The sequence below is a fragment of the Erithacus rubecula genome, assembly GCF_903797595.1.
Source record: "Erithacus rubecula genome assembly, chromosome: 2".
Lineage (NCBI taxonomy): Eukaryota > Metazoa > Chordata > Aves > Passeriformes > Muscicapidae > Erithacus > Erithacus rubecula.
Window position 1 is genome coordinate 44,762,087 of NC_136685.1, and position 14,293 is coordinate 44,776,379.

Genomic DNA, 14,293 nt, shown 5'->3' on the forward strand with positions numbered 1-14,293 from the left:
GGCATGGTGCTGCCTTCCCCATTTTTCCCACCATTCTTTCTTAGAGTTAGACCTCACTTTTGCATTTGAGGGTGACTTTATGAGTGACCTGCTATGATTTATTGTCAAAGCATACCAGATATATGAAAAGTATTAGTCAAAGAGTATAGAGAGAAAGAATTACAGTTCAGCCATAAAATTTCCCATGAAAGCTTCAAACTAGCTTTGTAAGGAAGCTTTAAAGATATTTAAAGAAAATGTGGTTTTTTTCATACAAGGAAGGAAACATGAATATGGAAAAATATATTTGATACAGAAGTTGTTCTTTTAATTTATAATCTGTGGCATTTGTTTGTGTTAGATACAATGATGAAAGCATTTTTCTCTTCCTGAAAAAACAAATTATGGGCGAGATCTCTTAGTCAAGGTACAAAGAACATTAATTCTGCTGGTAACTTCCCCTTTATCTGTTCTATTATTTTCTCTTAATTTACTCCATGCATCTTCCTAGACCAGGTCTTGGCTAAGGAGAAGATTTCTTTGAGTTTTTTCAACCACTGAGGTAAACTATAACTAATTTTAAAAATAAAATGCCCTGGTGGTGCCCTTTCACAGAGCTGTCGTGCTTCACTCTAAGTTATCATTTGAAGAAATAAATAGACTTTAAATTCCCAGACCGTAAGTAATAAATTCAAGATTGCCTTTGTACTCGAACATATAAATCCCTATGGAGTGACATTTCAGAAGGATCTTTGTCTTCCTCTGGAGAATGAGGCCCTCAGAAGTTAATAACTGACCTGCTGGCCAGACAAGTTCTACCATCAAAGTAATTGTAGAGAGAGGCAGAGAGAACTTCTGCTCTCCACCATGAGGAGAGCATGCAGGCAAAAATGGACATCTGCTCTCTAATTTTATTTATTCTCCGCTGATTTTTTGCTAAATTTATCTGAGCTTTGAAGCCTTGCAAACTAGAGAATTAAAAACAAACAAGCTTGCTTACCAGCTTCCCCTGGGTCTCTAAGCTCTATTTATAATTTCTATAAGCCTTCATTACCTCTGGTCTACAGTATCAAATTCTTCTGAACAAGAAAGGTCACATTCTAAACTGTTATTACTGAAGAAATGAATTCAGTGTGTGACATCACAGATAGACAGCTAATTACCCCATTTAATAGGACACTACAGCTGTTAGGGAACAGTCTGCATACAAAAAGCCACTCTATAGTATTTACCATTTCAAAGGCAGAAACCTCATGCAAATTAGCCATTTGCAATTTCAAATTTATTTTTAAAACTGTAAACATTCCTGAGAGGAGCACATTTTTTAGCTTAGTCTCCAAATCAATGTTCATGATAGTTTTATAATAAGCACCCTGGCGTAGTATATTAAATCCCTATATTGTTCTTCTAAATTTCTGACATTGTTAGCTGTAAAATATTTATTATTTCCAGTGTTCCAACTGATGTTGTAAATTAGAAATTAACCAGAAATTGGTGAAGAGATTTGGGTACAATACTGGTAATCTTTTTTATCCACTTATCTTGGCAGGTATCTCAGTTCTAATTGCATTTAATGAGACTGCAAACTAAAGTAATTATTGCACACTAACAAGATTTCTGTTTTATTATTAAAATTGCAAATGTAAAAGCAAATTTTTTCCTCCTTAAATTGTCATTCAGTAGAGCCCACCAATATTTTTGCATATTCTAATTTATTAAATGAAATTCTAACATGAGATAGGGTTGATAAAAACCTGAGTGAATTTGCCAAAGATCTAGGCAAATTAATGTAATAATGGAGTGTTCTGGAAAAGGGATATGAAATACTTATTAAATCTGCAGCAGTGCATTTTTGTGAATCTGAGTAATTTGAATCTTTAAACACCAAAACAATGATAAATAAAGCAATGACACTGCTCGTGAAGCTATAGTATTTTCCAGTAAATTAACTGCTTAATAAGTGATGAAACAAATGAAGTGTTATTTTCTGTTACTGGAGTCCTTTCTGTCACCCTGTGCATGGATCTCAATGTTGTTCCTTTATGCTTGCACCCCAGGGATGGTCCCACCTGAGAGCACAGGGCTGATGTGGCCATGTCTGGCCAGTCTGCAGCTGCTAAAGGGTATAGCTGAAGATTGAATTTAGTCTGGTTTTCTGTGGTAAGCAGTGAGTAAACACTAGAAATTCTCCACCGTTTACATATACAGAGGGGTTGAGCTCTCTTCAGAATTTACTGGAAAAGCTGTGATTGCCTTAAGGGACACAGGACAAGACACTAACTTTATAACTTTTTAACTTGAAAACTTCACTTGCTGACTTATCCATGACAATTTGGATTATTTTTATATCAACTGATGAGTTATCAACTCATCAGCCTCCAAAAGAGAAGTTTATTTTTGATGATAATAAAGGACAAGTTAGGAAGCTGATGGAAACTTTCTTCTCAAAGTTTTAGGAGCAAAGATCAGAGATTGCTAAAACTAAAACTAGCAAGAGTTAAAGTAGTTGCTACAATTTTAGATAAAATCCAGCTGGCAGGAAGACTCAGGAAAAATGTTACTTCTATTTCTAGGGCATGGTAGAGCTGGAAGTTGGAGAGACAGTGAATATGGCTAATTGCACATGGGTACCTCCAAACCAATAAGCAAAGCAGAGCATGGTGTGCAGGAAAAAATGACAAGGAGCCTCCTCCCCAGCCCACTGTCACTCTGTGCTCTGATTCCTTGGGTGGGCTTGCGCCTGCCTCCACTGCAGCAGTGACAGACTGATGGGGACTCCCAAAAATGAGGAAGAGCTGAAAGCCAGATGGCTTTATGCAGAACAACATTATCTATTACCTTGACTAAATAATTGTGTTAATTTTTTAAAAAAATTTCCTGTGCTGAAAAAGTTTCCAGACTGTTATCCCTTCTCCAGTTCAAGTGGAAAACAAACTGCCATTCAGCAAGAGAGATGGGGTTGGATCCAACATAAACATATCTCAGCTAGGCATTCTCCATAGAACTGCACAGTCATTTTTTCCATATACAGTGGGAAAGACAAAGCCTCTGCTTAAAAGGCATTCTTCTCTAAAAAAGGGGAGGGCTACAGTGTTTTAGCTGTCTGGAAGCTGGCTAAGAATCAGAGACTAATACCAGTCTCTAATCTACTTATTAGTGCTGTCACTGAGTGAAAAACTTACTCTTGCAGATGCTCACTGTTGAAAATAGAAAAACTGCAGCTGAAAGGGTAGCTGGTTGATTTTCCTCTTTAAAAAAACCCCCAAGTTTATTCAATTTACAGGAAAAGGGATAAATCTACATTTTTTCCTCATTAACCACCTTCCACCCAGTCCCCACTTACATGAAATATACAATCTGACTCACTGAGACTCTCAGCTAAGTGAAACATAATCAGTTGACAAACTACAGTACTCCCTGAGAGATTTACAGATAGATACAAAATTTTCAAGAGATGGAAAAGAGCTTTAAAACAAGCACTCCTGTGCTTGTGGGATGCTGTTAATACTGAGAGGGTAAAACTCAAGCTTCAATTTCCCCCCATTCCAAATTTCTAGTATTTCCTGGATTGATTTTGCAGCTCTTTAAAATGTTAGAATCACAGCAGAGAAAAACAGTGATCTGCTTGACCAATAGCCATAGCATCAATTAAAATCCTGTTAGAAAGAAACCCAAGCCAATGTGAAAATGTTGAAAAATGAAGAGAAATAGCTTTCATCCGAAACCCAAGCCAATGTGAAAATGTTGAAAAATGAAGAGAAATAGCTTTCATCCATCTCTGCCTCCCAGCTATTGACAAGACAGGTGCTGGGGATGGCTGATGGGAAGATCCCGTGTTTCTGGGCAGTTGTCAACAATGGAGATTTCCCACTGGATCATCCTAGCACTTTGTAAATGTGTGGGAATACAGAAAGACTGCTCAGCATGGTTAACTTTGTGCTGCATGCCTGCAGGATGAAGCTGGGCAGAGGGTGTGCTCTGAAATGAGAGAGGAGAAGCCAGGGCTGGGGAGAAGGGGTAACCTGCTCCAATCTCTCAATGCCTCTGGTCTTGTTTCATCATAGGCATAGTCTGAAAATGAAGAAATAAATTTTCTGTCGGATCTAAGGTAGGGAAGAATCGATGTATCAAGAGAAAAACCCAACAATTTATTTTCTTATCCCTTACAGAAATCCATCACCAAATGCCCTGTTTCCAGCTAACTTAAAAGTAATTAGCTGGTGCCTCAGAGACCCTGTTGAGCCTCGCAGACTATCCTTGCCATTGACTAGAAGTGGATACCCACAGAAAATGACAAACTTGCAAAAGGCTGAGCAGGATATGCAAATTTCCCTTGACCTTACACCATGTCTAGACTTCCAATTCCTTTCCTCATCTCTCTGAATGGATCTGTGCCAGGTACTGGTGCTCTGGAGACCTTGCCAATCCTCAATGGGCCAGGCTGTGTGAGCCTTTCTGGGCCATGAAGGATTCTAACAGCCAGGCTAGGGAAGGTTTTGCTATATTTTGTCCTGCCAGCTTTTTAAAAAGTTTATTTTCTGTTTTTGGATACTGGATCTGGACAAATGCTTGCTTCCACAATATACTTTTGAGGAAGGTCCCTGGGGGCAGGATTGGGGAGCACAGCATAAGGGAGTCATGAATGGCAGGCTCTCTGTGTCTGTCCATGGGCTAGCAGCCAGGCTCAGAGGTGCAAAACCACAGTAGGAAACCCTAGAACATACTGGCCTTGCCTTAGCCCTGGCAGAAAGGTCTTAGAAGGTCTTTCATAAAATAATAAAAGGATGCATTGTAACAGGGTACTACACAGCTCAGAAAGTATCTGGTTTAGGTGCTGGTTCTATGTGGCTACTTTTTCACTGACAGCAATGGTCAAAGATTGAATGAGCTAATTTCTATTCATTTTGTTGGATAGACAGAGTCAAGAGATGGTTCTGAGTCTTAGAGTTTTAGTTTAAAAGTCTGTTTTTACAGAACATATTGAAAGTTGTTCTTCCAGGTAGAGTCTTTTTTGGTTAATTATTAAACTATGTTTTGAATTAAATATGCATCAAATTAATTAAGGTGTGCCAGTTTCTCTCATACTCCCTGGCTTCCATATGTCATGACCTAAACAATAATATTTAAGTTGTTCTTACAGTATTGTCAAGTTGGAATAGTAATCTCTAAAATATTTAAGCCCTCTCTCATTCTTTGACTCTTGAATGATGTGTGTTTAACACTGTTTCTTGCTGGTTTGTTACAAGAGGAAAAAAATGAATTCTAGTATTTGTAAAGTATTTCTTTCAAGAGAATAACTATATAAAAAACTGCAAAATACAAAGCCAGTCAAAGCCAGATCATACTTACTGTATTTTAGTCAATCTGTTTTCATTGTCAAATACACACTTTATATATCCTGACTGACAGTTAGGGAAATCTCTTTGAGATTTTAATGACAAAGAATTAGATTTCAAAAACTTTGGAGCTCTAACAGCTTTGTGTATAATGCTATTCAACAATTGTTGAATCTTACATTAGGATGCATAACCCAAACATCCCCAGCTCGTGGTGGTGTGTGAAAATGGACTGGGATAAGATCCAAACATTCAAGAGGACCAATTAAAATATAAAACCTGGAGGGTCTATATTTGGTGTTAGAAATCTAAGTCCAGAAGCAAGTTGTATATTATCAGAGGCTGCTTATGTGTTACTCAGAAACTACACCTCTTTTGCACAGCTCTTGAACACTAGAAACTCTAATTGTTATCATTTAAAATCAGGCCAAGATTTCTTTCAGAAAGCAATTCTTCAATTTCTTCTCATGCCCCCTGGAAAAACTGGACTTTAAATTCCTTCCTTGTTTCCCATGTTGTGAATAAGAGTGACATTAAATGCCTTTTATTGGTTTTCACAGCCCAGAATAAGCTTTGGGGCACTTTGCTGGTACTTGCTCAAAAAATGTGTGGGAATACACTGCAGAGAAGTTTAAACTTTTTTTTTTCTGGTCGGTGTTTTATGCAACTTTTTTAAATGGAGAAAATTTCCAGTTATGCATCTTCTCTGTCCTGTGCTTCCATTTGCTGCAGCTTCCTATGATTCAAAAGGTTTGGGGAATGGTGGCACTACTCCAAGCAGCTGATTTTCATTAAAGTTTTGATGAGAAACTTAAGTTGGAATCACAAACATCTGCAGTAAAACTTCCTCCCCACTAATAGATGTTTCTCAGAACATAACGTTGTTGTATCAGGAAAAAAAAAGCAGCTAGAAATCCAAATTGCACATTATAGGAGTTAACCTAACATAACCTTAAGGGTTTGAAGTGAATTAATTTAAAGATCTGCTTTTAAAAGTAGATGCAGTTCACATTAGCTCACAGGAGCATAAAGGTTCCTGTCAAGCTAAAACCCTTTTTGGCTCACACCTCAGGGTTAGGTCTTCTGCTGATTCTTGTACTCTAGCTTGTTTTGAACAGATTAATGCTGCAAGTAAGGATCAAATTGTGGTTTCTCTCAACAGTTTGCAAGATTTTCTGTTCCAACTTTTTTGGGGAAAAGGAGTGAAGATGATTTGGTGGTAGTTTGAGTCGTCGTTAATAAGTGGCTGGGACTTATGATTGCTGTCATTTTATGTATTTAATGTGAGCCATTTTAGAGAGGTGAGTTTGTCACAAATCCCATACTAATCATTGCTTATCACTTTAGGAAACCAAATACTGTTTCTTGCATTTTATCAGCAGCTGCTGGTAAAAGTCAGGTGGGAAAAATGGTTGTCAAATGTTATTTTAACATACAAACTCCATCAGATAGCTTCTGCCTCTTACTTTCTCTTGTTGTAAATGGTTAATTTTGACTTGACTATGATAATTGTTTCCTTTAAAGGACTTTTGCCTCTCTGCCTATCCCCTGAGCCAAAATCATTGATGCTGGAAACAGTTTTCCTCTTCCATCTGTCCAACAATATCATGCCTTCTTTCACTCTGGGAATTGGCTTCCTGCCCTGTCCCAACTTCAAATTTTTCTTTACTCTTAAGACTCCTGATTATCTCATTCTTGCTCTAATTTTTTCCTCTCCTTTGTCTTCCTGCTTCAGTTTACTTCCTTTCCCACTATTTACTTCACCTCTTCTTTCCATGGAGTACATTTGAGATTGTCTTTTTTGGCTTGGCAGATGTCTCCACAGAAGGTCTGTCTTCCCTTTTTTCCCCTAATCCTTCCCACACTAATCTCCTATATTGGTCTCTGGCCTCTTGTAGTCATTTATGTCAGAATGAAATAAATATTTTACTGGATGTCATCTTGCATTCATTTTGCATTAAGAAGAGTAACAACAAAGTGTGGATCACAGAGAATAATTTGTGATACTCTCTAGTATTTGAAGTATTGTACCATTTTTTATTCTCACCTTAGAATCTATAAGGAACTTTCTTCCTAATAGGGAACAAAATCTACACCTATATAATTCAAACCATTGTATCAGTGGAATTCACAAACACAAATGTTGACAGTGGCAAGCTTCAGACCCAAATGGAAATGTATGACCCATCTCTTAGTTTAGACACTGGGATAGAACTGTTCTCAAAATTTCTGGTTTTCAATTTTGCCTCTGTGCCTCACCAAATCTGGAAGTCTCACCATTCCCTTTCCTCTTCTGTGTCCAAGCTAGTGAGTGGCAAACTAAAATGAAAATCTCTGATGTTTGCCACTTGCTTGTCTGCTTTAATTTGATGTCTGCCTGTTTTAAGTCCTTTGCTTCCATCTCTTATGAATCATCCTCATAAAATATTTTAATCCTTGTTTGAAAAAACTGATCTCTGACTTCACACCACCAGCTGCTGTTGGATTGCAGTGATGAACTGGGTCCAATGCTCTGCACTCACTCTTTTCCTCTCTCTCCCCTCACAAACATCAGGATTTGGCACTGCAATGTCTCCCTATCTCCCCCTATTATTTTTTGCGAGCCAAGAAACTTAATTTTCCTAAATAGCTAACAAGTACTCTGAGTACTTAAGAGTGCTTTACATATTGATCTGCCTCTTCATGGACAAACCAACACAACTGAATAAAATCACCAGTGCTTAATCTCTTTCGAAGACAAAATTTTTTACTAACTAGTTTCAACATATTCACCTTCAGTTTCCATTTGTTGCATATGCCAAGACCTTAATTTTTAGACTATCAAGTCTATTGTTAATTTTTTTTGTCTGTGTAGGTACTTACACATTAAGTTCAAATTTTTTTTTAAACTCCCTCTGAGCTGGCAAACTGGACTGCAGACTCCCTCAGCTATCTTCAAATTCCTAACACTGTAATCCTGCTCACAATACTTTTCTGAATAAATTTAATCAATTTATAAGCAATTTTTTTTTTAAACAAGAGGCAGATATCTTATTACATGGTGGTCACTAACAATGCTCCTTATGTAGGAAACACAACATTTCATTGTGTGGAATCTAGTCCAGTTAATTTAAACATCTACTTTACCTGATTTATAAAACTGTCCTGAAGCAAGCATCCAATAAATTCCTTAAAGAGGAAAAGACCCCTTTGAGCATTTCCAGGGAACACTGTGGGAATTAGAGGCCTAAAAAACCTACTGTGTCCACTATCATATGGGCAATTTGGATTTTTACCTAAAGACAGTCCATGATTCTGATTGAAACATCTAGGAACAATTTATGTGCCTAATTTAGGTGTTCTGGATGACATAATGATTAAAAATGAGGGCACCAAGGTAACTGATGTTGCTTGAAGTCCAACTCATACCCCTGGTACTTTCTGTTCAGGGATGCAGCATATCAGTGCAGCACTAAGAATGTAGTTAGTTCTCTTCTCTTCTGTTAAGAGGTTTTCATTCAAATCCCAGAAAGGAAAAAAAAAAAAAAAAAAAAAGGCAACAAAAAGCAAAGCTCTGCATTAACTTTAATCCTGAATTTTTAAAACACTTCTTCCAGCTCTTCCCAGTTTAGTTTTTACCACACATTGTAAAGGAAGAGAATTAGAAAGCTGAGAAGTATTCACTAATATGTATTTGCATTAATTAAGGCCTCCTGTTCTTCTATAGGTTGATAATATCAAACTCTTCCCAGGATTAAAGAACATCCCACCAGTTACATCTTGGAAACTCCCACCGGTGTGTTTCATGTTGCAGCTGACTGTCACCACAGACTGCAATCTGCAGCTCTGCTGTATGAAGCTGCCCCCTCTGTAGAGTTTGGCACCATTTGACATGACTAACAGCCTGTGTCTGCTCGGGGAGCTGTAGGCCTGAGTCAATATTTAGACGAGGGAGCTGAATCGAGCCGCGCTGTGTGAGGGAGTTTACTCTGCGGTTCAGTGTGGGCTGTGGGTTAAGCACCCGCGCTCCAAAGGAGGCTAATTCAAACCTGCTGGGATATCTGGTCCTGAGGCTGAGGAGGGGGAGGTCAGCTGTGGGAGGGAGAAGCTCTTTGAGGACCAAGAGTAAGGTTTCTTCCTCATTTGAGGAACTACCAAACCACCAGTCCTCAGCCCTACATCAACCTCCAGGCTTAAAGCCTGTTCCTCAAATCCTGTTACCAACCACACACATGGATCAATGAGTAAGCAGGTTCTCACTGTTACAGACACATCCATCCTATCCCAAAACAAGCATTCCACTGGGCCTCCTTGAAAATGGCCATGGAGGTGGGGCCTGAAATAGGCACCTAGCAAGGGGTCCTGAAGTGCCTGCTCCTTCCTCATGAAACCATGGCATTCTGCAGCCTTGGACTTGGCATGATGATTCCAGGCACAGTCATCCAGTTGTAACATGGGATCCAGAGTCTAACTGCTGCCACTGCATGGGTTGAAATAAACTGCCAAAGGAAACACCAGCTACTGAGTCTATTATGTTGGCCTGAGCAAAAATTTAGGAAGGATTGAAATTGTTGAAGGAACGCAAAGTGTCATGCCCCTGCAGTGTCCAGTATATCTCACAGTGCTTTTCGGTAAAATCTAATATATTTATGTAAAGAAAGTGAACTCTGTGGAAAACCATACTATACTATCATATTAAGAAAGATCAATAATTGCTTATGCTCATTATCCCATTAAAAGCAGCTACAAAACCCATCCAGCTCTTAAGTCAGGCATTTCATTGAGGGACTTTCCATGCTGTAAGCAACAGGTGGCAATGCAGCTTCCTGGGGCTGATCCAAGGCCAGAGGACAAAATCTGTATATCCCACATCATGAAGCCTGTCCAAAAACTGGGATGGCTCCTGAGAATATGCTGAGCAAAGAGGGGTTTAACCTTCAGTTTTCTCACACAGGTCATGTTTCATGTGGACTCTCTGGCGGGGTGGGCAGGCGTTTCCTGAGGCTGTCCAGCTGCTTGGAGCAGAGGAATGAGCTCTGCCCAGCCCTGCAGCAACCCTGGCTGTCTGAAGGCTTTATGCACTTATTTTCATGGCTGTTAATTCTGGCAAGTGGAGGATAGATGGAAAATCAGCCGTGTGATATCGGAGATTGCCATCTTGATATTGTCACAGTGGCACAGCTGTGCTAATCTCACCTCATTTTTGGATGTTATGCTAGAAGAACTACTCTTTCCCTTCCCATGACCTTATGGAACTCAATTAGCCTCCTGCTTTGCATCTACCATGCATGAGATATTACAGTTGTGTCCACCGTTCCATTTCCAACTTCACCCCTCCCCCTACGTATGCTGGAGTAATTTATTATTTCCTCAAGCTGTATTTTTGAGTAGCCCATTCCTGATACAGTGTTGCTAAAATGAAGAGTTTAAATCAATCCCAAAATAACAGGGGTTGCAGCAAAATTTTCCGTATTGAAATTGTTTCTCAGATCTGTCTAATTTCATTTGTCACTAATCCCAACCACATAATTTTTGGAGTTTAAAATCCCTGCAGGTGTGTTCTCTGCAGGCAGTTTCCTGGATGCATTTGATTTATCATCCCTTGCTTTCATAGTGAAAACAAATTTCAGATTTTGGAGGCGGTTAGAATTCAGAGGCAAAAGCACAAACTTCTACAGGACAGAATTTGCCACCGAAAGACAGACTATTTCGGGAAATTTCAGTGAATTACAATTGCAGGAATTACAAGGCATGCAGAAAAGTGTTGTGACAATTAACTCATGTAAAATAGCTCTGTTTGGACAGGCCTGTTTAGTTATGTTGGCAGGAAAGTCAGAGACATGCTAAGCCAGCTTCACAGCAAAGTACAGCAGCTGTCTGCTCACAGCAGGCAGGGCATGTGTACATTTTGAAGTCTGAACTGTATCTCTCCAGTCCCGAAATGCAACGTCTCAGACCAACTCTCCCCCACCCCCAAATCCTCCTGTATCACTTTAAGGCTCAAATGAGCAAGCTAATGTTAACCAGATGGGAGCTTTGACACAGACAGGTGAAAACAGAAAATTGCAGACACTAGAGAGAGAAGGGAATTACTGTACCTCAGCAAAAGGCACCCAACTTCCAGTAGCTACTGCCTGCTGCTGCCCTCTGATAACAGCGGCTTCTTGCGTGCTGACCGCTGAGCTACCTTCAATGTCAAACTGGAAAACGCTTCCCTCACTCGAGGCTGTGCTGGAGGAGAAGCATCTCAAAAAGAATAATACAGGAGAAACGAGGGGCCAGGCGGAGATCAAAGCCATTTCCTCCCCTTACATCCAGCAGTGGTCTTCTAGCGTCTCAGTAATTGTTTACCCTCTTCTGCAATCAGCCCCCCTTGGCTTGGTGGTGCCTCAGTTATTTTAACTTTCTTTCAGCATTCAGTTTCCAGATGTGGCACTTCAAGGCAGTCTAACCGGATCCCGATTTAAAAGAGGGGAAAAAAAAAAAAGAGAAAAAAAAAAAAAGGAAAAGAAGGGAAGAAAAACGCTTTTGCTGCCTCCCTCGTTCTCTCTCTGTGCCTGTGGCTCCTCTTTTTCCCCAGAGGCTCCAGCACAATAACATACAGATGGGCAGTGCTTAAGCAGAGAGTGTCAAACAGAGATTGTATTCCAGGAAAGCACCGCTAGCTCTCCAGCCAGCCACCTTATCTCCCCCTGTCAGGATACAGACTGACGCTCCATTCAGTGCTCTGGCTTCCTTCACATGTTCACATCATTCCCTTTTTTACCTTTCGTGTGGAGACCCTCCCACTCAAACTTCACTGTTCGGAAAGTGAGGTCACCCTTTCCTCCCTCTCCACACCAACCCCCCACCACTCCATTCGACTGCTCCAAGCAAATAATTGACTCTCCTGACTGTTTATTTCTTAACATCTCCAGTTTATTCAGCAGAAGGCAGAAAGGTGCCAAATTTATTAAAAAAAACCCTGCTAGACTAGCCGTTCCTCACGGGGGAGGGGAGGCTGTGGGCAGGAGGAGGAGGAAGAGGAGGAGGGAGAATGCCTGGCTGTGCCATGGGCTAATAGGGCTAAGTGGTTTCTCTAACATGCTTCATTCAGCTCCTTTCCCTCAAGCCCACCTCTCAGCTTCTTGCTGGCTCGTGAAAAAGTATATAGTTCACTGCGATTTTGGAAAATGACTTCATTCCTCAGACTCATGAACTTTAATTTACAAAGAGCATTTTGTATTCCTTTTTCAAGAGATGCTTTGTGAGGCTCTGGTAACAAGGCTTGCAGTGTGTATATGAAAGTGAGCTGAATATGTTGCCCACAGTTCATTTCATTTTGTGACTATGATCTCAAAAAGACAAGACAGTAATCCTTGCTAGGTTTTGGGATGAAGTCAGGGTATAATTATACTAATGTGCACTTCTTCAGCTAAGGGGGTCATCACCTTGTCCATCAGTAGTCCTGAATGAAGAGAGCACCACTGGCCAGTCAGGCTTCTTTCTTAAAGTTTCACAGAAATTGGCTTAGCAGGCTTCATTTTGAGAGTGGATTCATTCTTTTTCACTCCCCTTACCCTTTCTGGTTGAAGGTATTATCAACCAAGGAATCAGCCAGTAGAGATTTAAGCCCAAAATGAAAACTTTTGATGATCTATTAACTTCCAAACACCTGTGTCTACAGTTTGGGGCCCATGAATGCTGTATAGAGGAATATAAGGAAATTCACTGTGAAGAAACTGCCTGATTCAGAAATGGTTCAGCTGGGCAGGCAAGGCCACTCAAGCTCAAAGTATTCCCCCAGCAGAAAAGAAAATGCTGTGTGACACAAGGGTATGAGATTCAGGACCAAGGTTAGGAGGAGGAAGTAAAAGATAAAAATGGCAGTGGAGGGTAATTCCATCCTGAGAGGAATAGAAGCAGCTCTCTGTTAGGTGAAACTGATATGGTGCAAGCACACAGCCCTCCCAGAGCCTGAGGGTGAGATGTCATGGCTGCCAGGACTTCTCTAATTCTTTCTGGTATTGGCAGTCCTGGAAATGGCCAGAAACAGGTCTGAAGCAGGAAGCAGAAGACCAGGCAGGCTCCAGACAAGGACTCAAGCATCTCATTAGGCCTCCTGCTCCAGGGACAACCTTGAGGTATAAAGATAATATTAAAGCAGGGCTAAGAAAGAAGGCAAAACATCTTGACAGTAAGTGATAGAATTGCCATTCTCATGGTGACAGTGGAGTTTTGTTAACTACCCAGTGAATTGTGCAGCAAATTGCCATAATATGTGTGAGAAAATTTTTTGGATTTTTTTTGTTTTTTGAAAAACCAACCACCAACAAGTCTTCTATGTCTGCTTCCAGGCATTTGGCAGCAGGCTGGCCAGCTTGATAAGGCAAGCTTTAAACTGAAAGATCTGGGGATTGTTGTCCAAAGTGGCAGTGCTCACAGCATCACATCCAGGTGCAAATAAGCAGGCCAGCCACAGCTGCAGCAGATGTTCCTTAACTGCCTCTTGAGAGCCAGAAATCCAACCACCTGAAGGGTGTGTAAACCTCTTGCACTCCTCCTGGGAAGCTGGCACGCTCCATTGCCCCTCTGCACTGCCCCTCTGCACAGCAAGGCACACAGCATGGGGAATAAACTCGAGGAATGGAGCTCTGAGAGCCCTCTCAGGGCTGAGTCCATTGCAGCCAGACATGGCAGCTCTCATGACTGCAGAGCTGTCCTGGGTCTCCTTGTGTTTTAAAGGAAGGCAGGCCAGCAAGGGGAGATGGGGGAGCTGCTGCTTGTGTGAGACAGCAAATTGAATGAATGGAGCTCAGCCTGGGAGGGGAGGAAGAATGAACCAAGAGTTTATGAGTAAGAATTTACTTGGGTGGCACTGCTGTGGGTGTTTGCTAGAGGCCACCTGGGCAGGAAGAAGCAGCATCACAGGCCTTGCTCAGTGCACACTGCTGAGCACCTGCACATTCCATTGAGGGGCTTCCTTCAAGTATTCATCTGGTTCACCAGAGCAAGAAACA

General features: G+C 40.7%; 1 protein-coding gene across 4 annotated transcripts in view; it reads right to left on the reverse strand.

Moving 5' to 3' along the window:
• Window positions 1-12,025, reverse strand: part of LAMA4 (laminin subunit alpha 4) — a 96,741-nt gene extending 84,716 nt beyond the window's left edge. For all 4 annotated transcript variants that reach the window (XM_079328497.1, XM_079328496.1, XM_079328495.1 and 1 more), the window contains exon 1: window positions 11,393-12,025. In XM_079328497.1, coding sequence (XP_079184623.1) covers window positions 11,393-11,593 — 201 coding nt within the window. In that variant the 5' untranslated portion in view covers window positions 11,594-12,025. The remainder of the gene's footprint in view (window positions 1-11,392) is intronic.
• Between the last annotated feature and the right edge of the window lie 2,268 nt (window positions 12,026-14,293).